Here is a 25,708-nt window from a genome sequence, read left to right as displayed (position 1 = left end):
GCGACTGAGATTAACAAAAGTTCTGTCCTCGGGAGTCGGCCCGTACCGAATAATGCACCTACCCCGCGGACCAAGTGTGGTGCAGGGGGGGGGGGTGTGATATTTATGCGGCTGGATTAGGTCCTGGACTGAAAAGCTGGACCGGGTACACACGGAGAGATTATTAAAAGGGTTTGAAGAATGACTATATTTACCAGAAGTGAACTCGGTGTGGACAAAGGATGATGTCTCTCCGTGGGACGTGCGTCCGCCCCGGTCCACGAGTCGCGTTGAACTGGCGTCATGTCATGGCGTCCGGCCGAGGCTCGGTGGCCCTCGCGCCAGGGTTGACCTCATTACGTTAATTTCTGATCTGATAAGTTAATAAGAGAATTTAATGATGCTAAATTCTTATATTAATTATAAAGGCTGAATTAAGGTCATTTGTCCCTTCTATGAATTGAAAGTTATTATATTTAAGAATTATTATGTTTGAATGTTTTACGTCACACCAGCGACTGTTCGTCTCTTGTCAGATTGCTCTGGTGGGGTCAATGACACAACACAAGGTTTGAATAATTATGTCATAAGGTCTGGTTGATTGATTCAGGCAGAAGGCCGCCAGGGGAACACTCACACGCGTATTGCTGTAGTTACACACGTGAGTGCCCGGGCACTCCTACGTCGCACTTCCGTCAACCGACTTTAAATTACTACGTAATATAGTTTAATAATTAGTGTTTGTTTTTATAACGTGGTTGATTGAAGTCTGTTTATTTGGGGGAGGCTGGGTTCTACCTTAGTTGTTGGTGGCTCGCCTGACTCGGGTGGGCCATGGCTAGGGGCGCGTTCCGTTAGCGGGGGTGAATACTGGTGGTTGCAGGTCGGGCTTTAGGGTGGCCTTCGGTCGGACGACGTCAGTTTAACCCGGTCTTCAGCAAGTCTAAGGCGCAATAACGCCGACCGAACGTCTGCCATGATGTACTGTTATTGTGTCAAAACACGTAATCTTTATTCATTGGCACAAAGAACTGTGACATCACGCAACGGACGAAGGCAACTGCGGGATACGGCGAACAAGGCAGCGACAGGGCACTAAAGGACAAAGGCAGCGACAGGACACTAAAGGACAAAGGCAGCGACAGGACACTAAAGGACAAAGGCAGCGACAGGATACTAAAGGACAAAGGCAGCGACGAGACACTATGGACAAAGGAGACGAGAACAAGGGAAAGGTCACGGACCCTGAACAATGATAAAGGACGGCGACGTAATACAAAGGAGAGGTTAAAGTCACGGCGCGGCGCGGCGCACTCAGGACAAATACGATAATTTCCAAATCCGTGACAAACACAACAATAGGGTGCTTCACGTCTGATACATTTACACGAGCAAGTTAATTTCATCAGAGTACAAAACAAATATGATCAATGCACTTCAGACGTCAACGGACCACACTCGAACTGAACGATGCATATCGACGCACGCCGACGAAGTAAACTAAACACCTACGAAACTATTTCTTGAGAGACTAAACACGCCGGCAAGATCCGGCCCGGAGGACCAAATGTTTTGACTGTGGACTGATAACACCATCTTCCTGACGGAACGACTTACCGCGGCGGCGCGATAACAAAGACTGACTAGTTGCCGGCACTGCCAGCTAGTGGCGCTACCGCAGCCAGTAGCGCGGGAAGTTCAAACACAGTCTTGATATAAGGAATATCTCAATGTCCCAACTATTTACACAAATTTAAAAACATCACAAGTCCAAACATACACAAGTCCAAACAGTGAATAATTCGCACACGCGAATTAGGCTTACCGCCTGTTATCTTTAATATACAGACGTGGCCAACTCCAAGTGACCACTAAACCTCCCCTACGACGAACTGCCCTAGGAAGAGATATTCGTAACACAATCAAGAGTATAGTGTCGTGTAATTTTCGTGTATCCATTTCTGTCCAAAGAACTAATCAAGTCTAGTGCCGTGTACAATCCATGTTCGTCAATAAATACGTGTAACCCACGTTCACGAGTGCAAATGAGTGTTTCTGTTGCGTAGTTAGGCACCAGCCATCTATGCTGAATAGGGAGTGCCATCATGTTTCATTAGCAGCTAGATTACATTATTAAATCCAAGCCACAGAGTCTAGGGAAGCACGCTGGGGCAGATCGACCCACACAAATGGTTAGAAGCACGAGCTAGCCTGGCGCCCTCCCGGAAAATCAAACCATAATCCACAACCAGCCCCTTAGACTCGCCGCGGGAATCGAGCCCGAGACCCCGGCTGACGGCAGTATAGTCCATAGCCTATTTTTAGCTCACCTCCACTAAAACCTTTCTCAATCGCGGTGCATGAAACATAGGTTTTGTTTAAAAGTTATTTATTAAATTATTTTTTACTGCACTTCAACTGTTTGTTAACACCCTTACCTTAAAATTATATATCAATTGTATTGTCTTCCCAATTTAAACTTATTAGGTTATTTAAACTTATTAACCTATTGCACAGTCTACCATGAACTCATTATACACATGAGGTGACGAGCATGACATAAACAAAGAAAGGTATATATAGCATAGTATGCTCGGGCATGGGGGCCTTATAAATACGCGTCCCGCATTGTCACTACATGGCTCGCCTAATGGTCCCGAGGTAAGTTATAGATTTTGTGAATGTCTGCACCCGGCCCAGTGTGGGCTGAGTCTAAAGTACTGCTGTCGTGCAATGAAGGAGGAGGGGGCCACTAAATTCAAACAGACCGACTCCAGGACATTATCTTTTTGATATGAATTTTTTAAAATGTTTTTATATTTGCCATGCATAAAACAAGTATTTACAGTACACTTCCAGATATATAATGGGAAATATGCATTTTTCTTGGCACGGCAATTTATGATGATTTATGATTCAGCCGTTTACATATAGTATACATGTCACGTTGACCATTTAGTTACGAAGCTTACGTTATTTAGTTTAAATCCATGACGTTGCCAGATAAATAGTGCACGTAGCCACCAAAATTTTCTCTTGCCAAACTTGCCCTAATCGTGAAATACGTACATATCGAACGCGACAAGGGTAAACACAATATGAAAGGGAAGTTGCTTCAAACACAGTTATTATTGTTGTTTTATAACACGTGATCGCGAATGTTGCAAGTAATATCATGTGAGACCGCAGGGGCTTTGTTAACTGGAAGATATATTAGTTTAGAAAATAGGAGAGAATCTTTCTGTCCGACGTATCTTTAAATTACTACGAAACGATGGCTACTGCATCTGTTTGGGCAGAAACGTACGAGAACTTAAAACAGAAGCATGATGAAGCCTACTTTGTAATCGACGAAGCGATAAAGTTAGAAAGTGAAGGTAAACATCGTGAGGTAAGAATGTCACTTAGCAGGTCCATGAAACCTGGCTTATTTATCTTATTTATTTTTAAAATTTGAGTTAAAAGGCTTTTCTGAAAGAAATTACTATTTTCTTTATAGTTTCAATTTTACCAATACTCTTCAAAATTCACTTGAAATGGAAAACGAATCAGGGTAGAAAACAGTATAGTACTGACATGAAAGTCCTTGTCTTTTTGAAAATAGTCTCGTCTATCTATATTTTGAAGGATCTCTGGTGAACCACAGTTTCAAGGAAACAGTAGGGAGGCGACAACAATCTGGGCAATCTCTCGTGGATAACAGTCTCGGCCATGCTATTAATGCACAACATAAATTACTGAGCTGAAGTTAGCTCTATCCGCTGGCTCTATCTAGCCGCCCGGGATAGAGAGCTTGGGACAACAACAGCCTCAGTCATTTCACGCAACTACAGCAATTTCCAACAGAGTTTTTATATTTTTACAACAAAATGTGCAAAGATAATGATAGAGCAGTTACATGGTGACCTTCATACATGTGTGTACTATCAATAAAAACTAAATTTAGAGTGTGAACCATCGTACAGGTTACACCTGAATGCCTCCAAAGTGTTGTTTTCATGGAGTATTTCACAAACATTATTTTTTCGTCCACTTTGGCCACTGGTACCGATAGAGCTGGTACATAGGTACCTTCCTACAGGAATGAGGCCTTCAGGGCTCCTGGTGTAACCTGTACGATGGTTGTACTCTAAATTTAATGTTTATTGATAGTACACACATGTATGCAAGTTGCCATGAACTGCTCTATCGTTATCTTTGCACATTTTATTTTAAAAATATAAAAACTTGGTTGGAAATTGCTGTAGTTGCGTGAAATGACTGAGGCTGTTGTTGTCCCAAGCTCTCAGTCCTGGGTGGCCCGATAGAGCCGGTGGATAGAGCTAACTTCAGTTCAGTCATAAATTTATGCCACTATAGCAAGCATAGTAGAGACTCACGCATTTAAGTGGCTGTGTTTCTGCACAGTTTACCATAATTAACTTTAATTTATATTTGTATTCATAATTAAATCTGTCAGATTACATACAAAACTATTTTCATTATTTAAAAAATATATTTGACACACACTGTAAAAAATATATACACAGAGTTTACATTACAGTAGGTAATGATATACTGATGTTAGTACATGACTTCAAATGTAAACGTGGTAAAAATTCATCCGTCACAGATTTTTCGAAAATTAATAATAAAATTCTGAAAATACTTTTTCGAACACTGGAGATGTTCCTGTCTTCTTCTGCTGCTCTCTAACTTGCACACTATTACCAGATGTGAGGCACCAGATGACAATAGTTAACTTCTTTTATCACATTATTACATGTTAAACTTAGGAAGATAAATGACATATACCATGTTAGTTATTGTTTAGTAGTGTTTTTTTTTCTTTATGACAATCCAGACATACAGCTAGTAAAATTGGTTTAGTTTGTAGTACATAAACACTTAAAGAACTTCGGATTGAATTTTGAAAGGATCCTGAAATAATGTTACGGTCAATATGATTACTGAAATAAAGTCTCACGAACAACCATTACTGATTTTTGTTATCCACAGAAAAAAAAAAATCACAATGGCCACCATCTTCCAACCACAATAACAAGTACATTACAAAAACATATTATTCGTCATACAAACTACCATTTTTATGTGATGTTAGTTGGAAAAAAATTGGTGGGAAGGCTAAGCCATTCTTTTCCCCCTTTCCTTGTAAATATTCCCTGGGTTAATCACGTTTAAATTTAGATAATTTAAAAATGTAACAGTAACTAGATAATTTAAAAATGTAACAGTAACTCAAATTAACAGGAATGTGCTTGTTACTTCTTGTTTCCTAAACTTGGTACCTATAGGTACAGTTTTATTTAATTTCATAGTGTTTGACACATTCTGCACGTTAAAACATTTTGAAATATCATACTGATACCTTCACATGTTTGTAGTTGGGAAATGGTGTGTTGGAATTGTGATATTTTTACATGTATGTTTGCAGGCGTATGGGAAATACGAAGCAGGGTTGTATCTTATCGACAGTGCGTTGGCGATGTCTCAGGAGTGTCTGTCGGATCCTGATGTAACTTGGGAGAAAGCGCACGTCATGGTTCAGAAAATGGCAAAAACCAAGTATGTATTAAGTTCTTAACACCTAAACAGTGGCGGACACAACTTCGAATTTTAGAGATGTTGGATGACCTAAGTGTTTTGGGTGGTGTAGAATATGTAACACTCAGTTAAAGGGAAGTTTGTTATTTTGAATAACAGCTACCTACTTTAAAAATACTACTCAGAAGAATTTTTGTTTTATTGAAAATTCATCATCACAATTATTGTTTCATTGGTTTTTACGTGTTTAGGATAACTAAAGTTTAACAAATTTACACACAGTAGAGTAACATTTCAAAAAAGAATAAAAAAACAGAATTTTTTTTTTTTAATAAAAACTAATTGAATTGACATCACAGGTTTGATGTGGACTGAGGTAAATTTTCTTTTGTTATAACTCCAGCTCTTAACTGTTAATGTGCATTTACAATTTCTGTGGTTATGTACTAACAGAACACAGATTGTCACTCGACCAGTCCAGTCTGAAAGGTCTGGGAAAGTTGTCATTTCAGGTATGAACAGTTTTGTAACAACCTGTAGGGATAATCTTTAGGACAAATGGTAGGTTCTGCATTACACTGTTATTCTCAGAAAACCTGAAAATTTACTAAACCTGTGTATGTGATAGTGATATCTGAACTCCGACTCTGTGCGCTTAATTTTATGAATTATGTGGGAGGTTGTTTGGGCCCCCTTTGTTGTACATGTGTGTGTGTGTGTGTGACTACACTGTCCTATGCTTAGATTGCAGTACAGAGTGAATACCAAACAATGTTACCAGATTGATACTACCAGCTTGTTAACATTAAAAACCTTATTTTGTATGCAATAATTAAATATTATTAAGTTTCAATAGTTTTTTTTAAATTGAATCACTCATTGGAACAACATTTGTAACCAACAATCTTATTGAAATTGAGTTAAAATTGGATAGTGTTGTATATTTTATCCTGCATGCAATGGGAAACTTTGTTCTTACTTGAAATAAACAATTGGCACTATGATGAATATTTCAAAATACTGTTTAGTAGAACACCGTTGTAACTGCGAGCAATGGGAATGACTGTTGTGTTCCTAACAGTGATCAAAAAAGACAAAGTCATCTTCCTAATTGGAAAAATAACAAATGAAAGGCATTAAAAGTCAGCAGATGCCCATATATTTGGGGAGGGGGGACAACTTTTTCCCAGAAAGCTACCACCAATTGGAGTAAGTAGAACAAAGTTGTTGGTGACACTGATGCATATAATGATTAAAGTGTATTAACTAATTGTTCAGTATTGAAGTTACCAATGTAAAATATATATAACACATCTTATATGATATTCTGGTACAACATTATGACTATGTGGCCAATTTATTTCAAAATACAGGCACAATTATATTCTTAGGTATTTAGCTGTTTTCTCATTAGTAGAGGCATTGAATTTTCACGAAACAATCTTTAAATTTACGATACTGCAATATGGTATTTCTGCATCTGTAATTTATGCTTGTGATTGGCGGCCATTCGCAAGAGAAGCTATTGCCCTTTTTGGCCAGGCCATTCAGAACTAGCCTCATACAAAGTTGTTCCCAGTGGCGTAGCGTGCCATCTCGGCGCCTGGGGCGGGAGACCCATTTTGCCGCCCCCATTCTATAGGTGCTTAATTAAAATTAAATTTCACATGCAATGAGGTACCTTTTATTGAAGTTAAAATAGGATGAGCGGTTTTACAAGCGGATTCTACGGGCCTTATGAGCAGCGAAGTCAGAAATAACTTTGTCAAAATCAATATTAGCAGCCAATTCTTGTTCAATCGACAATATAGCCAAGTTTGATAGTCTAGCGGAGCTCATAGTAGATCTGAGGTAATTTTTTATTAGCTTCAACTTCGAAAAACTTCTCTCACACTTGCAACACTAATCGCCAAAGTCAAATAATATATACGAATCAAGATGACTATATTTGGAACCGAAATTCCGAGATTCAGTTTTTGAATGAACTGGAGGAGCTCCAGTGGTCCTTTACCACTTATATCTTCCTCTGATTCAGAACAGGCAACAACAACAAACTGCTGAGTGCGAAAGAGAGGCATCGACACGGGCCGACGCGTGAAACAAAAGATTTTGTATGAGTAATTAACATAATAAGGAGTGCCGCTCAACTCGGCTCGCGCGTGGCGTGATGCGATGTTGCCGTTCGTATGTAAACAAACAAACGTTATAAAGAGCTCTGTCAGTGATTTCGCAGTTTTTCTTTTAAATAAATATTAAAAAATAGTTGGTGCGCAAAATTTTAGATAAAAATGGAACATTATAGTGTGTCTATGACACATGTAATGAATGAATCATAGATCAGATCTCAACCCGCTTCACCGGCGACCCGCCCCCGCGGGCTGCCGCCCGGGGCGGGCCGCCCCCTCCGCCCCACCCACGCTACGCCACTGGTTGTTCCTGCTAAAAAGTTTCAATTTTGCCATTCATCAGTTGTAAATTAACCATAATGGTTAGCATTGTTTAATGGTGGTTTTTACTTTACATATCCAATTTAAGTTCAGAAATAATAGTAGTTAAGCATCAAACAGTTTTTCTGCTCTCCTGTAAAAAAAAAAAAAAAAAGTAAATTTGAATCATTACCTGAACATTTTTTTTAAAACCTTGAAATAGTATCTATCGAAAGTATTATTTCACAAGAAAAAACTATTAGCAGTCAATTCAGTATTAATAACAAGGCATTCCTGAGAATTATTTGCTATTTTATGTTAAATGACGTAAAAACATTGTCGTAAAAAACGGTCGAAACCTAAATGGCATATTTCAATTGTACGACTCATTAGATACAAAAAAAAATGAATGCTATGTGATGATGCTCTTGATGAAATTCGACAGTAAAGTGTATTTCCAAAAATGATCGTTCCAAATTTTAGTTTACGAAATTGCAATGTTTCAGATAAATTGAAAAAAAAATTCTCATTACATTACAGAGTTGTGTCTGAAAGGTTTGTGCTGTATAGCGTGTATACGGAAACAACAAAGTTGTGTCTGAAAGATTTGTGCTGTATAGCGTGTATACGGAAACAACAAAGTTGTGTCTGAAAGATTTGTGCTGTATAGCGTGTATACGGAAACAACAAAGTTGTGTCTGAAAGATTTGTGCTGTATAGCGTGTATACGGAAACAACAAAGTTGTGTCTGAAAGATTTGTGCTGTATAGCGTGTATACGGAAACAACAAAGTTGTGTCTGAAAGATTTGTGCTGTATAGCGTGTATACGGAAACAACAAAGTTGTGTCTGAAAGATTTGTGCTGTATAGCGTGTATACGGAAACAACAAAGTTGTGTCTGAAAGATTTGTGCTGTACAGCGTGTGTACGGAAAGAGACGGAGCGCGAGAGGCACCCCGTCGTGCGTATGCCGCAGGCAGGAGGTGCTGAGCCGGCTGGCAGACCTGCAGAGCAGCCCGGAGCCGCCCCAGCGGCCCCCGCCGTCCTACGAGGAGGCCGTGTCTGCCCCCGCCGCTCGCCCCGTGCCCCACACCTACAAGGAGCTGGGGGACGCCCTCCAGGAGCTCAGGGTGGAGACGGACGCCAGCACGGCGCAGGTCCTGTTCGTCCTCGAGGGCGTCAGGCTCTACTTCATATCGCCGGACGGGACGGTGACCTCCACGTCTCGCCCGGACACGCTCCGGATCGTGCAGCTTCAAGGTAAACAAGCCCTTCCCGCGGATTGAATACTGCGTGTGGGAGGGTGTTTTCATTAAAAGTCGTATGAAACAATTAAAGTTCAGGTATTTGAGGCCGTAAGTCCATTCTAATTTAATAAAGCTGAAGATTTTTGTTAGAATGCGATAATCTCTGGTACTAGCAGTCGGATTTGAAAAAAAGCTATTTACATAAACGATGAGTCAAAAATAAAATAGAAATTGAATTAATGGATGGTAAATTTTTTGTTCTTTTTATTCATTATTTTTATCAAAAAGTGTTTCGTTTTGAAGATTTTTTTTTTGTAATAGGAATTCTGGTTTGATGTTATCTCTAATATATCTGAACTGTGCCTATTTCTCCACTATTTTAGATGATTTGTTGCAACATATTTTATTTTTTGTAGGTTCATTTTAAGAATGTGGTATTTAATGTTTTTTTTTTTTTTTTTTTTAGATGTTGGTGAAAATATGCCGAGGGGCTACCTTCAAGTTGGCTCATGGATCTACCCTCTTGTCCCAGAGGTGTCTCCTTGCTTGGTCTCAGAATTTGGAGCATTTGTGTTTCCCGACCTTCAGTCTGATGTCGAAGGTACTGTAACCGGATAGTGTTACGTTTACTTGTATTTGTTCAAGAAGAAGAGTTTTATGTATGTGAGTCAAATATTTATCTTTGGTTTCCAAACCAATAGTTTTTATATATGATTTTTTTTTAAAATTTAATTTAAGTATGGTGCCTCATAAGATTAATGTACAGGTTGTTCAGTCATTTCTATGCATAAATTTAATGGGTGGCAGAGAATGCCAAAACTAGAAATTTTAGTTATGCAACAAATGACTGGAAACACAACCCTGCGAAGTTACAGATCCAACCAGTAACGCATAACTCAAATTTGTGCAACTAGGCACTACACCAGTGGGTGAGAGAACACGCGATTGTAGCGCTGTGACTTTCAAAGTTTCTGCAATAAGCAGTTGTTAGGCTGGGTGCAGATGTTATGATTTTTTTTATATGCAGTAACAACATCAACACACTACACAATTAAAAGAATAAAATGTAATTTTTTTGTTGTTTTTGTTGGGCTGTGTTTGTGTGTTATCCTGTGTATAGTTACACTTATCACTGACTCTGTAACACGAAAGAGATATGTGTACCTTAGGAGACAAGCATATCATGAAGCAAAAATGTTAGCCTACGCCATAGAGATGTTTATAAAATAGAAAATGGAAGTGTAACAACAGAGTAACATTTGTAATACAGCTACATAAGTAGAACACACCATCATTTTGCAATGGGTGCCTTACGTATAACTTATGCTTATAATTACCAAAAAAAGGCTTATATGTATATCAGAAAGTTTAGCCCTAAATGAAAAATGGTGAAAACATTTTTCCTGTTTGGAAATGTAAGTTTGCATCACTGGAAATCTTTTTATATTTTGAATTTTGTACTTATGCTGTTTTCAACATTTTTTTAATATGCTTGTTTTTATATGTTTATAATTTTATTAAAAAAAAAACATTTAATTTGATTTTTTATGTATTTATATTTTTGTATGACCGATAGTTTTTTTGGCAGATTAGCTTTTTTGTAGTTACTCCCTTTTGAATTTTTGTATTATATTCTTCTTTTATGATCAATTCATTTTTTGCTGCTAAAATTATCGGTAAATTGCCCTGTTTCACTTTATGTATATGTACACATAGTATAGGAAACAATAAAAAAAAACCATTTATATATATATAATAACACTCGTATATAATTTATTTTTCAAAAATTATTTATCATTTACTATACTACAGTAAACTCCCGATATATCGCGCCCCGATTGATCGCGGAATTGGGTATATCGCGGGTCAAACCATGTCCCCCAGTCAGAAATGAATAATAATAATGGAATAAATGGTTGACAGCCGATTAGGATAATTTTGCGTTGTAACTAACAAACTAAGCATCGGGCAGAAAAAAGCCTAGGCGTAGAAAATGTCCGCAGTAAAATTCTAAACAAGTTATCTCCGTACATTATTCCTCTATCTTGTAGGGTTTTCAAATTATGGTCCAATCCAGCCCAGTGATATTTTCTGAAACACTAGTTCTTAACGTCGCTTTATCTCACAAATGAAGCATCGGACAGGGGACCTGATAAAGCCCACCGTCCAGCGACATTATCCAGCGTGACTCGGCTGGGGATTGATGTTGGATAAGCTTGGTTGTCGGCAAGCGCTGGGTAGGGAGAGGCTAGCCGAGAACATGTAGAGATTAGAGCGGGCAGAAACACCAGGGGGAGTGGGGGAGGGAATGTGTTCACGCAGCACACAGGCAGAGCATGAGTCACTTGACTGAGCAGCGTCCCTGCGTACAAGGCAAAATCAGGTAGTCCGGTGTTTAAAATTCCACTCCAGAATCTTAATTGGTACTTTACTGGACATCTGTATATAAATGTTTTGTTACAACTTAAACCTACAGACGTAATATTATTGGGTAATTCATTGTATTATACAAGTTCATCTTTTTACTTTGGTATAATGTTTTAACATTAAATAGTAAAGTAAATCGGCTAGCGTATTTTTAATCTATGCCCAGGAATTCCCAGTGGTCCAATATTTACATGAACCAACTGTACCACTTTTGCCGTGAGGTAGTAAACAAGTCCCGGAAATGTTTATGTGTAGCGGTCTCCCGACCTTTAAACAGAGGCTGGGGAATATAACACTTGCCGATCCGAGCCACACACACTCAGCAACTCGACACAGCGTTTGGTGAAATAAGTAAAGACAAAGTTTAACACGGTTTTTAATACGGCGTCACTGATTGCGCTAAAATTAAATTGGCGCAATTTTTGTTTCCCACATGTGACCATTTATAATTTACTGTAAGCATGGATAATAAAGTTTAACCACTTGGCACGATAGACGATTCTTTATTTTTTATTGTAGTACAAATGCTAGAATCGTTTTTTTCCTGTATCTGCGGCCTGCTTCTACAAAAGACAAGCTATCTGTAAGTAAATCTAGAATTTTTATTTTGTCAATCAAACTCGGTACTTTGCGATTCATATTCGGTTTGAAGTATCACTACGGCCTTTCTTTTTAGAAGACTCTGACCACAGAATCGTGTGTAACCGCACACACTGCACTTACTTTGTTACGGACACTGACGAAGCAGATACTGTGGCTAACACCACGAGACTGGCAGCAGCAGCTTGTGTGCCGCACATGTGTATGGCGGCGTGTGGCGCGCTCGTAGGCCGTGCGACAAACTGTGCGTGGCACGCGGATATATAAAAACAATTCAACATTTAATATTTATCTTTAAAATTTATTATTTTTATTTTTTTCACCCGTGTTTAGTGGAAACTGCGGATGCAAAGTCCGCACAAAGGCGGGCCGTCTATACTGTGCGTGCTTGCCGACCTATTAGAACACAGGCGGTGTTTTATGCCTTTTGACCTTGGTCACATCGAAACATCGCGGTTATGCAACAACGCGGGTAAAAGTTATGTCCCCCGACAACCGCGTTAAATAGGGAGTGTACTGTATGTATATTATAAATAATTTTCATTTTCATAATATTAAAAGAAATTTAATTTTTAATAAAAATTTAATTTTCATTAAATTAAATTGTACATTATATTCATCATTTTTCAACAGGCGCTTTACAACCTAATAGTTTTCATATAGTATCTGTTTATTGTTTGTACAAGTGTTACTTAATATATACAAGATGATTAGTAGAGGGTTAGACAAACTGAACGGGCATTTTGTGGGACCCATTTATAAAATACATATTAAGCCTAAAAGTCTTAGTGATCCAAATATTTTTAGTATAATTTTTTAATATTTTTCTTATGATTTACAGATACAGTTTAATACCAGTTTAGTACAATGTTGTAATAAACAGTAGCAGGGAAGTTTTGAAAACCATTTGAACTTCTTAAACACAATTAATTTTCTTAAATTAAGTTAAAGCTGATTCTTTTGCATATTTGTTTCCATTTTTCTGACTTTACAGTCACAACTAATTATTTAGTAATTCTTTGCATCTAACAGTGTTTTGCATAGACACATGATGCATCAGGGACCAAACATTAATAAAAAGATAAAATCTAAAACATGTTACAAAAATCTATAGGGGTTGAAAGGTCAAATTGTGATAAGACTTAAGAAAAATATAAAATAAAAATTTGAATCTCTAGGGGGTTTTGCTTAAAATACATTTTCTAAATGGGCCCACCAACATGTCCGTTCAATTAGTTTAACCCTCTAGAAATAATACCCTATGTATAATTTGCTAATTAACATCCGAACTAAAATGGTTTGCTCATGCTAGTTAAAGAAAGGCTTAACTAATTATGTATGTCTGAACTATGTGTATTTCTGATACTGAAATGATACCAAATTATAGTGGAAGTGCAATCATGAATTTATTCTATTGGAGATGTTTTTGATGCGATTAGGATTACTATTCTGGTATTGAGTTGACCAATTATGAAGGTGGTGGTGACGGGATGGAAAATGCAGTGGTTTTGGAGTAAAGTTTGTTGATTTTTTTCCTTATACGTAATTAATACATTACTATTACAAGAATCATTGGAGCAAAAGCTAGTTTTTACGTGCATCATTATTATAATTATTCCTGTATAGTCCCAAGTTCTTTACTAAGAAATTATTTGTCAGAATTTCTCTGTATTTGTTCATACTTCAAAAAAAATTTTATGAAATAACAATAAATACTAAACTCAACATACAGGGAAGATTAGACTCAAAACTGGAGTGAAAATTTTTTGTACATTTGTTGGTACATAATTTTTATTTTTCATCAGCCATATTAAAATATTTTACAAGCAGTAAATGATAAAAATGTTTGTGCATTATTTATATTTATTGATGGTATGAGCCTTTTCTTGTCATACGTACAAAGCTATACTGTATTATTTATCTTGTGTTTGGATAGTGTATCGTGTGTGATATAGGTGCTGCGGTTGGCATCACCCTGCCGGAGGAAGCTGACGAGTCTGTGCACGAGCTTCTGGATGACATACTCCATGGCGTGGCCTCCAGTTCTGTTGGTGGGAAGGTCGTCCAGCGACGCACGCCACGGTGGAAACGTAGCGTGAGCACCAGTTCGACAATCTCTCAAAGGATTGTGCAGGGTAGGGCTAGTAGTAATGGTTTTTGATAGCTTGATGATAATGTTGTTTACTGACTTCCAAATTCCTTTTAAAGTATTTTAAGAGTAGGTATTTACCTATTAGTGGTGTAATGGTCTCCGATTGTGTCATTATACTATACTACAGGTTGTGGTCTGTGTAAATGTTCTAATGCTTGTGCAGGCCAGCAGTTTTAAAGTTCATTCATTGTTTATCCTTGACTAACTCCTGCAGTCAAAATAATGTGATCAAAGCTAGATACTAACTATGTATTACTAACAGATGGTGATGAGAGCCAATGATTTAGTTTAGAGTGATAAAAATGTATAATGCTAAATTTACTCTCTATTTAAGAGTTTGTTCTTTCTGCAATGTTTTTGATTTTACCACCAAACCAATAATTGCTTAAGAGGTTTACAACCCTTTCAGCCTATTCATACACTAAAGTGGACATTTATATCTCACTAGCTAATGCCCGGCATGCGTTGCAATGCCTCTTTGTAATTTTTTTAAGTTTGTACACACATACAAAGCATCTCTCTCTATGTTAATCTCTCTCTTTATCTCTCTAACTCTATACATCTCTTACATGGTGGCCACAGACCAGGAAAACAGGGAAAAGTCAGGGAATTTGTAACTAGTCAGGAAAAACCTGAAAAAGACTGGGATTTTTTTAATTCATCAGGGAATTTTTTGAGATAAGCTTGCTTCATCATAGTTATGGTTTCTTCAATGGCCATTTGTTCTAAAAACCTGAGTTAGCTGTATCATTTGCAAAATTGTGTGTTTTTATTACCATATTAATCCTATAAGCCACGCAGATTTTTTTTAGATGTGTATTTAAAAGAATGGTGTGCGGCTTGTTCAAAACTTGACAACTCTAAAGGCAACGTTTCATAGCAAAAGTTGTTTGAACTTATGTTGGTTAAATGACAACAGACACCTGGCAGGTGGTTTGAAAATGCATATAGTAATTGTGAAAAAATACATTGCAATGATTACGAAGGTTTGTGGTTCCTATTATCTACGACAGCTGAAAAGCCCTAAAATGATACGTAAAAATTTGTAAGGAAATAGGAAATCATGTTATTGGAAGAAAGTCGGCATTTATGTGACTGGAGGGAAAAAATAAGATTGTAGCTGAACTTTTAATGGCGCATCATGGCAGTAAACAAAACATCTTCAGTTGGCACAGTACTCATTTTTCATTCATAACTTTTCTTTTTTTTTCTCTCTCTTCAAGGTAAACATATTCACAGTTAATCCATAAATAAAGTATCTTCTGATAAATATCTGTAGAGAGGTTTATTTACAATTTACTTCAAGAATTTTAATGGAAGTAGGTATTAAAAATTTAAATAGAATTTTTGCGGAAAGAATATAGTGTAAAATATTAACTGGTAGACGTCTACAAGGGTAGCGAGAATGCTATATTATTTTTACAGGAAACCTTTAAGGCATGTTATAATTTGGAATGATTTTGCTAGTCCCAGAATAAAAAATTAATAGAAATTTGAAATATGATTCTAAGGTCTATGTTTAAGTTTGGTGCACATATTCAAATATTTTTGGTTATTATCTAAATATCACGGGTGCGAGGCATATTTGAGTGATTCTAAAGGATAGCCACTTTTCTGTAAAAATATTAATTAGAAACTCCAAATAGGAATTTTTTACTTCTTGGCACCTTTTACAATCATTCTTTAAGAGTATGTTGTGATACAAGTGGTAAGGTTAAGTTACATAGTACAAATACTGTGATATTATGAAAATGATCAGTTAAGTTAGGTTAGTTACTTTAAAATTCATGAGATATTTTTTGAACAATTGGTTAGGTATTATCAATATAATGTAGCTAAGTTAAACTAACCAAACATCTTTACTATTTTATAGTGTTTTGTGCCACGTGAACTACATTTAATAGCCCACATTCTTTCATGGTTAGTCTGTACTATGACGATGGAATGGCGAGATATCACCAAGAATAATTAAATTATGCTTTAAGGTTTTGTTTTATCGAAATCTCACCTAGACAGTAACCTTCCCCTTGTTTCGAAGGTCAAGTGTGCAAAGTTTCAACTCAATTGGATGAACGATGCGTGAGCATATAGAAGTCGAACACACAAACATTCATTTTTATAAATAAGAAGATTGGTACATGGGTTCATCAAGCTTCGAGTTTGGGTTATGATGCAATTCTAGTCGACTGAATAAATAAATTTGATTGAAGTGAAACTTCAAGGCCAAATTTTAATTCAACATTTTCGTAAAACATTGTTGTGGAACGTTTTTGGCACGAAAAGGACTGAGAGCACATACTTAACCAAAGAGATATGAGAGCACTATGCTATATATGTTGTGGGCTCATTCTTGTTCTCCTCTTTGTGTAATTATTTGTCCCCTGCCCAGAAAAATATATAACAGAGAGAGATAGATGAACGAAAAAATAAGGCAGGGTGTGTGCACTCACATTCCTTCTTGTTCAACCAGCAGCGTAGAGAGCACTGTTGAGACAGTCCTACATTTCCCATATAGATAGTGCTACCCGTTATGAATTTCATATTTAGTTCAGATATTTGGCGTGTTCCAAATGGCAGAATTGTTTGAAGAAACAGTAACGTGCACAGTTTCTCTTTATAGTGTGTATTTCAACAGTGAGTAATATTTATTAAGTAAATTCTTTTCTTTCTCTCTTTCACTTATGAGTCGAGGTTTGATTTGCCAAAGAAAAACTTTCACTTCTGTCATGTGTACTGAGTTACACGTGCTCATTTTATTATAATTTTGTATTTTACAATATTATAATCATATGTTAATATAGCTAGTGCTTAATATAATTACTACTTAAAATTTAAAAAAAAAAATTGAAAAACGTTCACTTTAGGAATTGATAAAAGTTTAAATGCATGTGTTATAACTTGCTGGTCAGTTGCCTGTAAGTAGTAGGACCTCGGTGGTTCCGGTATGCGCGGTTCAACTCGCAGTGTGCACTGTCCCGCCACGCAGGCGCTGGCTACATCGCTCAGGGCTTGGTGTGGGGCGCCCAGCGGGTGGGCGACCTCATCAACTATGGCACCCCCAAGATCATGGAGCGGCTGACGCCAGCGTCCCAGCCGACCTCGCTCGACCCGCGAGTCAGTCACGGGCTGCAGGTCGCCAAGGACGTCACTGGCACCGTCGTCAACGTCACCGGGCAGATGGGTGAGTTGTCTGGTCTAGCCTCTCTTGTTTTGACACACTGTATTTCCCTAATGCACTTGATGCTCACCCTCTTATTTTATGTATTTTGTATCATTTTAATATGTTTAGTTTTGATGTGTAGGGGTTGAAATTAGTTTAAAATGATTAATATTATTATCATTTCATGTCATCTGGGTTAAATTTTGACTATAGCTGAAGAAATCACTTGTTTATAGTTTTACATTTAAGGTTCTTGAAACAGGGTGGCATAGTTGTATGACTTTAAAAAGTAGTAGTAATAATATGTAGACATGTAGAGGTGATCTCACTAACCATGCTGGTTTATTGCATTATCTTGCATTTGCTTTTATTTTAGTGCTATTCCTACTACTGTTCTACTTCTTAAGCTTTGTTTCGTACGTTGTGTTGCAAATTTTTCCATCAGAGAATTTTTGTAACTAAAATTTTTTGCATTGTTGATTGTGTCAGTCAATCACTAAAAGTTTATCTTTTTTCAGAGCTGGATAGTTTTACAACTTAGCTGTTATCAAAGGTGTATCCAACATAAGGGCAGGAAAGGCAGTTTTTTTTTTTTAATTTAACCTTTTCCATGATGCCGTAGAATAATCCACTATAACAATATAAAGAATTAAATTTCCTAAAGAAAACCATGGGTGCGTGGCCACCATGCACGTTAGAAGTGAAACTTCACAAATAGAGGGATAGTAAAATTTTAGGGTACTTTAATATTTTTAACATGCATAATTATGCATTTAAAATAGACCATTATTTACAAGTGTCTGTTCATGTCTTCAATGGAATCTTAAGAATGAATTAAGGGGTTTATGATAACTAAAGTATAATATACAATAATGAGATAGTATGACCATGTCCAGAGAATGGAAAAGAGAAAATGGTAGAGTTGAAGTACACAGGAAGAAGATAGGAATAGAGTGAAGGATGAGGAATGGTGGAGTGACAGAGAGAAAGAGATGTAAGCATTTTACTTTGCTGACCCAACCATAGGCTGGAAGCTAGGGTTGTGCGAATGTTCGGTATACCGATACCGAAATCGAAATTTTGCTACTTTCATTTTCGATTTCGGTAAGAATTTCATCTGTCGAAGTTCGTTTTTAGCGAAATATTTCGAGCCAAACGAAAGTTCAATAGCTTACCGAAGTTCCGTTTGTTCTAGTTGAAAAAGAACTCGTAATTTAATAAAAATGTACAGTAGAATACCGGTACAATAACGTACCTTATTATAAAGTATATTTCACTTAACGAATTTTTTTTAAGTCCCCGCCAAAAATCGTATCTTCGCCATGCAAAACGGTTTCAGTTTAAAGTATCATATTTTCACTATAACGTAAAAATTCTACTAGTAGCGTGGCATTACTACACCAAAATTTACTTAAACTGGTAAATAAATTTCCAGCTAAATGATTAATGTAGTAGAACAAAGATACACAAATACCACCGCAACGTATTTTCTAACCTCTAAATTCTCAAAACAAAGTTAACAAACAGTTGCGCGCACAACCATAGAATATACCGTACGTAGTATGCGACGTGAGCAACACAACACCATTCGATACATCGAAAGACGGAAGTTTGAGAGAAGTATTAATTATTTAGACAAAAGTGTTACGCTACGCTAAAAATACTGTTTGATGTCTGTGCCGGGATTGTTTATTGTTATTGTTGAGTTTATTTTCAGGTTACGTTATTTAGGGCGCGGTTACACGGGAGTCTGAACTACTTCAGGTGAACATGTTTAGCTGTTGAGTGCGGTTACACACAGTCTGAACATGTTTCGTTCGAGGCCATTTCTCATTTAACTTAAACAGGTTGGCAAAGTAGTTCAGATCGACATATCTTCTACATTAGCCTCTGATTGGCTGGTTAGAATATAAACAGTCTTTTGCAGAAATTCTAGATGGAAAGTGTTTCTGGCACAAGTTCGAGTAATATTTTACCGAATGCAACAAAAAAAACCAACAGATAATTACATATATTTTTTAATTTATCCTGACCTTAATTTTCTTAAAACTGAGATAGGTACTCTCGCTCAAAAAATAATAAAAAATAAGTTTAAAAATTTTACTGTGCATGTTTGAATTCCCGATTTGTAAAAAAATATTGAGCAATATGTAAACACATTTCATTTCTGCTGATACTGCTGTATAAACAAGTGAGAAAATCCCGCGTTTTCTGGATGCAATTAAAAAATAGAGATCAACAACACAGTCATTCGTTCACAGTAGACAATCGGTTTTAGAGCTAAACACACTTTTCAGCAACTACCGTGTAACCGCACACTTTCGCGTTTGTAAACGTGTTTACTTAAACATGTTCACCTGAAGTAGTTCAGGGTCCCGTGTAACCGCGCCCTTAGACACCGCATTGTATTTGTGCTACAATATGAATGATCCTGGAGATAAAAAGAAACGAAAGCAATTCACGCTTAAGGAAAAAGTGGATATACTCAGAGAACTAGACAAGGGGAAAAAAGCAAGTCGCAGTTGCTAATACATATGGCATTGCGGCTCTCCTGTAGCAATTTTTTATATATTTTTTTCTCTTTGTAAAGATATGTATGCATGTTTCAGTACTAAGTACAAAAACTTGAGGTACCTGTAAGTACTTAGCACTGAGATTCTACTGTAATGTCTTTATATGATTTGCTTGTTATTACTAATAATGTAATAACATATGCAAATCATAGAAAGACATTAATTAGAAAAAAGATTTCCATTAAGATTAATTTACGTGGTGATGAAAAAAACTCACGTTAATGAAAATACGGTAAAATCATAATTTGAACAAACATGGCAGATAAAGTAAACAAAATTCAACCGTGATTACAGTAGGCCTAGGTATCAAAACAAAATCATGCAATATTTGAAACATTACCTGATTCATTTGCTTTCAAACAGTAGTGTAGGTACTATATTCGTAAAACATACATTCCAGAACTGTTAGTACAGTATTTAGTATTTACCGTATACACATAAACAAAGAACGTACCTACTTTTATTCGCGCACAGCCAAACAAAAACATTGTCGTCTGCTTTATTTAAATTTTACATACTCTGACTGGCATATAAAATCCTCATAATATACAGCCAATTAGACAAAAAGGTCAACAAGTCACTGCGTGTAATGACCACTTGGCAGCAACCATTTGTTATGTTTTGTTTTGACCATGTCCCTTGCCTGGTCTACAGCTTCCTGAGCTAGCCATGTGTGACAGTGGTGCAAGATAGCGGCCGTTCCGCAGTATTCACGTATTTTTTCATCAGTACCATGCACATGATAAATACCTATATTATCATAGACTGCGACATTACGACTGTAAAGGAAATAGTCTGTGCGCTGAAAGATCTGGATTGATTCTTGAAATTTACGAGTGACATGGGGCTGTGTTGTGTGGTCTAGGGCGGATGTTGATTATATTAAATAATAATATATATATATCAAAAGGTACCAAAATGATTTATGTAATAGAATTTATTACTGAAGAGCAAATTTTGGGGCACTTTTTTCTTTGTTAATTAAAAAATTTCGCTTAACTTTCGTTAAGAATATATTTATCTCATAGAAAAATTCATTTTCGTTTCACTTTCGCGAAACTTGATAAAATTTCTTTCACTTTCATTTCGTGTGGAAAAAGTCACTTTCGCACATCCCTACTGGAAGCAGTTGGTGATGATTATGTTTATGATTATGATACTATTGGAAATGTCTATACAAATTGTCACAGTTCTAATGCTAACACTGAATCCAACCTCAGTGAGGATTACCTAATTACAAATTTTCTCTAACTACAGTTTTATATTTTTCCAAATTTGAAAATGAGGGGTTGCAGCAGTCTCCCCCCCCCTCAATCTCCCACTGGATATGCCCATGGCTAATACAGTTCCATTTTCAAAATAGGACTTCATAAAAACCTGTAATTAGAGAATACGCGATTAACTACAGTGCTTGCTCCTTATTTTATTTTTCCGAATTTGAAAATGAGGGTTTGCAGCAGCCTCTCCCCCCTCAATCTCCCACTGGGTATGCCCATGGCTAATATAGTCCCATTTTCGAAATAGGTCCTTATAAAAACCTGTAATTAGAGAATACGCGACGTGGTGGGCGGGTGGTCCTGACGACGGCGGTCGGGCCGAAGCGTGCGCCTTAGGCTCGGCCACGATGTCGCTGGGCCGCTTCCTGGCCCCGCACGTCCAGCGGCAGGGCGCGCGCCTGCTCTCGCACACGCTCAGCATGAGCGAGGAGGAGTCCTCGCGCAGAGTGGAGGGGGTGCTGGAGGTGGCCGCGGGGGCCGTCGAGGGCCTCAGCACCGTGTACGACGGGCTGGAGCGGTCGGCCGGCATCCTGGGCTCCAACCTGGCCAACAACACCGTCCGGATTGTGGCGCACAAGTGAGCGTGCTGGTGTCGTTTCAGCTGTTGCAGCTTTTTATCTGTGCAACCCACCCCTTGGCCCATTCCAAGCCTTTAGACATATTTATGTTTTTTTAAATACAAATTTTGAAAACTTATGTGTTGTCAATCATTTTGACCCCATTTTGGTTGAGACCAAATATGTAAGTTTATTTACTGTCTCTTTGCAAGTTAAACTAAATAACATTTTATCAATTATTACATCCTCTAGCTGTTGAGGCCCTACTGACCCAATATTTATACATACAGCAATGACGAGTGACTTGTAAACTCGTTCGATGGATGCCAGCGCAAAGGCCCTGAACACGAGCGATTTGTCTCCCCACAGGTACGGACACCCTGCGGCAGACGCTACGGGCGACACTTTGTACACCGTAGGCAACATCTACGCTGCGTCCAGGAACGTGAGGATCTTCACGCCGAAAGGACTGATGAAGACGACGGCCAAGTCTGCCGGCAAAGCTGTGGTTGAAGATTACCGCCCGTCGCTTCCAGATAGGCAAGATGGCGCCAGCACTTCCTCAAAGTTGAACTGAAACAGCTTGGCTTCCGTTTATGACCATTGTCATTCTGAGTAATTTTTTTGGAGGTAACAGCTACTGAATTTACTAGGTTTAAGGTGTTTCTTGTTTGTACTTTTTGTGGTTTGAAATTGGAGCGTTCTACAATCCATACAATTTTCCACTTACCGTATTTACTTGATTCTAAGATACATCTTTGTTATGACTTTTGAATTGATATGTATAGAAAACTCATAAAAAATTATTTTATAGAGTTTTAGCCTAGGGATTGATGGTGTTTTAGGTAAGCTGTTTGCAATTTCAGGTAATTCAAAGCCAAGAAAATACTTTTCAGTTTAATCAAATGGAGAAATACTTTCCTCAGCCTCAAAACACAATTGTTTAAGATTACCTTATATTTGAGTAAATATGGTAATTTTTTTCAAATACTCATGTTATGTGATGGTTTATTTTGTTATGATAAATATCTCTGGCTGTGTAATTTTAAATGTTCTGTATTATAATTTGTGTAGAAAGAAAATGACAATGTTTGTGGTGTACTATGTTGTGTTAAATTTGTATTTTTGTTATGAGGGAAGAAAGTGAGATAAAGAATTTCTTTTACCTCTATGTCAGGGTGGATAGAGTGAAGGCATCCATTTCAAAATCTTGTTTGTCTAACCAGTGATATAATAGACTGCACTGCAATCAAGAGATTACACACCTATTCGTTTTCATACTCATGCTGTTCTCTGTTTAGATGCATTTCTTTAGGTTATGTTTACATTCAAGTTTATTCATTATTGTAAAAATAACCTAACTCAATAAGTGAAAAAGGCAGGTATGAAGGCTGGCAGCTTCGGGATGTTCTGGAAAAATATTGGCACATGTCACTGTCATAGGTTGATGGTAAGAAAAGACTGTCCTAAATTCCGGTTTTCCATCAAACTATTTAGAAGTAGTAGTAGTAGTGTATATTGTGACAGCCTGCAGGCAACTCGTACGCATAGGCCGATGAGAGAAAGTGTGACTTGGTTCAGTGAAAAACTATTTTTTTTTTAAATCCTTTATCATTAATTTCTTCAAAACTGAAATTATTTTATTTTGATGTTAGGTTGTGTCTTATGTGTTTGTAAAAAAAAAACTTGTATCTACTTTTTCTGTGTGCTTGTCCCTTTAAAAGGATTGATAGAATTGTTATGTATCATGTCCAAATCTCCACTGGTCTTGAAATTTTTTTTTTTTGACAATTCTTTTATTTTATTGTTATGTACCTTACCATTTTGTTTATATGTATGTTGATTATGAGACTGAAAATAAAATGTCTTGACAAGCTAATTAAAATAAATCCTTGTACTCAGAGCATTTGTGGCTATTTTCAAAGTTGGTTACCTTAATTGTAAGCAGATTTGCTAGTTTAAATGTAATAATTCTTAGTAATGCAGTTCCTAGCAGCTATAATGTTTCAACATGCCAATCAAAATGTGTGTAAGGAAAATATAAAAATACAAAACAAAATATTATAGTGACAAGTTACAATGTATGGAAAATACGGAACCTAAACTTCCAAAAATTAGCTGTCAGGTTTACTGGTAAAGTTATTGAGTCTCAACCACCATCACACTGACATGCTTCTTTCATACACCAAACTGTAAATTTTTTTGCTTATTACTGCATGATTGGCAGGTTGGATTAATGGTATTCCATTTGTATTTATTTTTACGTACAATCTAGGTGTCAGAAGTCAACATGGCTTTAGATTTTTGAGTTGAGTCATCTTCACTTAAAAGGCAAAGCCAAAAACTTTCCAAAGCTAGTTCACAGAAGTACTATCCGAATCATGTAGCGAGATCCCGAGCTATTCGTTACAATTTACGTAAATTGTAACAAATTGTAATAAATTTTTGGTCTGAGTACTTGAAAAAGTACACAATTTTTTTTCTTTAGAGAAAAGTACAAATTGGAGTATACCATTATTTACCTCACAGGCCATGCTACTCCTTTGCCTGGTGTCACAGCTGCAGGTTTTTTTTTTTTCTGTTTCTTTTTTTAATAGCATTGTAATGAGATACCAATATTATTTATTTGTTTAGTTCCTCATTATTTTTGATAAATAAATATTAAGGTTTATAATGGGCTCTAAAATTGTATCTAAAACTAACATATGTAACTAATTGTACCTATAATCGTTAGAGCTTTTAAGCTGTTGGTTACCCATCAGTGTAGACTTTAGCCATTTGCATTGTTTAAAACACAATTTGTGTTGTGATAATAAAGCAAAGCAGTTTATGCAGCTGAATGTACTGACTTGCTGGTGCACTTGAAGTTCCTGTACACTCGAGATTATAAGAAAGTCTCAGACAGCCACTAGCTGCACAAGAAATTATTTTCATGAATCTTACAAAAAAATATACAGTGCAAATTGAGTTAATGAATATATAATATTATATGTACAAATATTTTGTGACTTGTATTACATTATTGTTACAATAAAAAAGTTATTAAAATTTTTTGTTTTTAATTTTTTTGTCCTCCCCCAAAGGGTTGAAAACTTTGAATACTGCAACAGCTGGGTTAAGTCATTTACAAATTGATTAAATAATGTGGAAAATGCATTACGTACTACTGGGATATTTAATGGGTTTGCAATATAAATTATAGTGATGGGTCAGTCTAGTTCTTGGCAAATTAACCGGCAGCTAGAACCATAAACGCATAAACATAATTTTGAATTTCAGTACCGGTACAATTGAAAGCTTAACAGGCAAACCTTTCAGTGGTGATGTAAAATTCCATGTAAAAAGCAGTTGTAGAGGGACGTATATTTCGGGCAACCCATACACACTTCTTTCTAACTTCTAACTTTCCTCATGAGACGTGAAAGAACGGTTCGAAAATCTTGGAAAATGACCACGGGCCAACTATTTGGAAAGATACTACCGTAGGGGCATGATGTTTCAACATAAACAAAAGTGTTCTTTGTGCCAAGATCCCGTCCCTTTTTAAAGTGTAAACATCTTGGTTCTATGCATACTGCATTTGGTAGGAGAAATTTCGTGAAAATGGAACGGAAGTGCGAGTCTGCGCAGAAGGCTCAATAAATTGGCAGATGCACGTGTAGCATCATAAACCCATTTATCATCACTTGGGTACATACCAAACATATTGGTGTGCCAAATGAAACTTTATGATAGTGAAACTACCCTGGATTATATTTGATAAACT

At 36.9% G+C, this 25,708-nt stretch overlaps 1 protein-coding gene across 1 annotated transcript; it reads left to right on the top strand.

Annotated features, from left to right (window-relative positions):
- The first annotated feature begins 3,068 nt into the window (after positions 1-3,068).
- LOC134533997 (protein spartin) lies at positions 3,069-24,992 on the top strand. The gene is made up of 8 exons (XM_063371881.1): positions 3,069-3,370; positions 5,414-5,544; positions 8,926-9,209; positions 9,663-9,797; positions 14,179-14,358; positions 17,362-17,556; positions 21,710-21,962; positions 22,312-24,992. Exons 1-8 carry the CDS (start codon positions 3,254-3,256, stop codon positions 22,517-22,519), a joined length of 1,503 nt encoding a protein of 500 aa, XP_063227951.1. The 5' UTR covers positions 3,069-3,253; the 3' UTR covers positions 22,520-24,992.
- Positions 24,993-25,708: the final 716 nt, after the last annotated feature.

Source organism: Bacillus rossius, chromosome 7 (assembly GCF_032445375.1).
Source record: "Bacillus rossius redtenbacheri isolate Brsri chromosome 7, Brsri_v3, whole genome shotgun sequence".
Classification (NCBI taxonomy): Eukaryota; Metazoa; Arthropoda; class Insecta; order Phasmatodea; family Bacillidae; genus Bacillus; species Bacillus rossius.
Note: the sequence above shows the minus strand (reverse complement) of the source record. Positions and strands in the feature narration are given on the sequence as shown.

Excerpts from the sequence above, each read along its gene's own strand:
- LOC134533997 (XM_063371881.1), top strand. The coding sequence starts at position 3,254 with ATGGCTACTGCATCTGTTTGGGCAGAAACGTACGAGAACTTAAAACAG. Across the intron at positions 5,545-8,925 it reads CAGAAAATGGCAAAAACCAA|GCAGGAGGTGCTGAGCCGGC; the intron begins GTATGTATTAAG and ends CGTATGCCGCAG. Across the intron at positions 17,557-21,709 it reads CAACGTCACCGGGCAGATGG|CGTGCGCCTTAGGCTCGGCC; the intron begins GTGAGTTGTCTG and ends GTCGGGCCGAAG.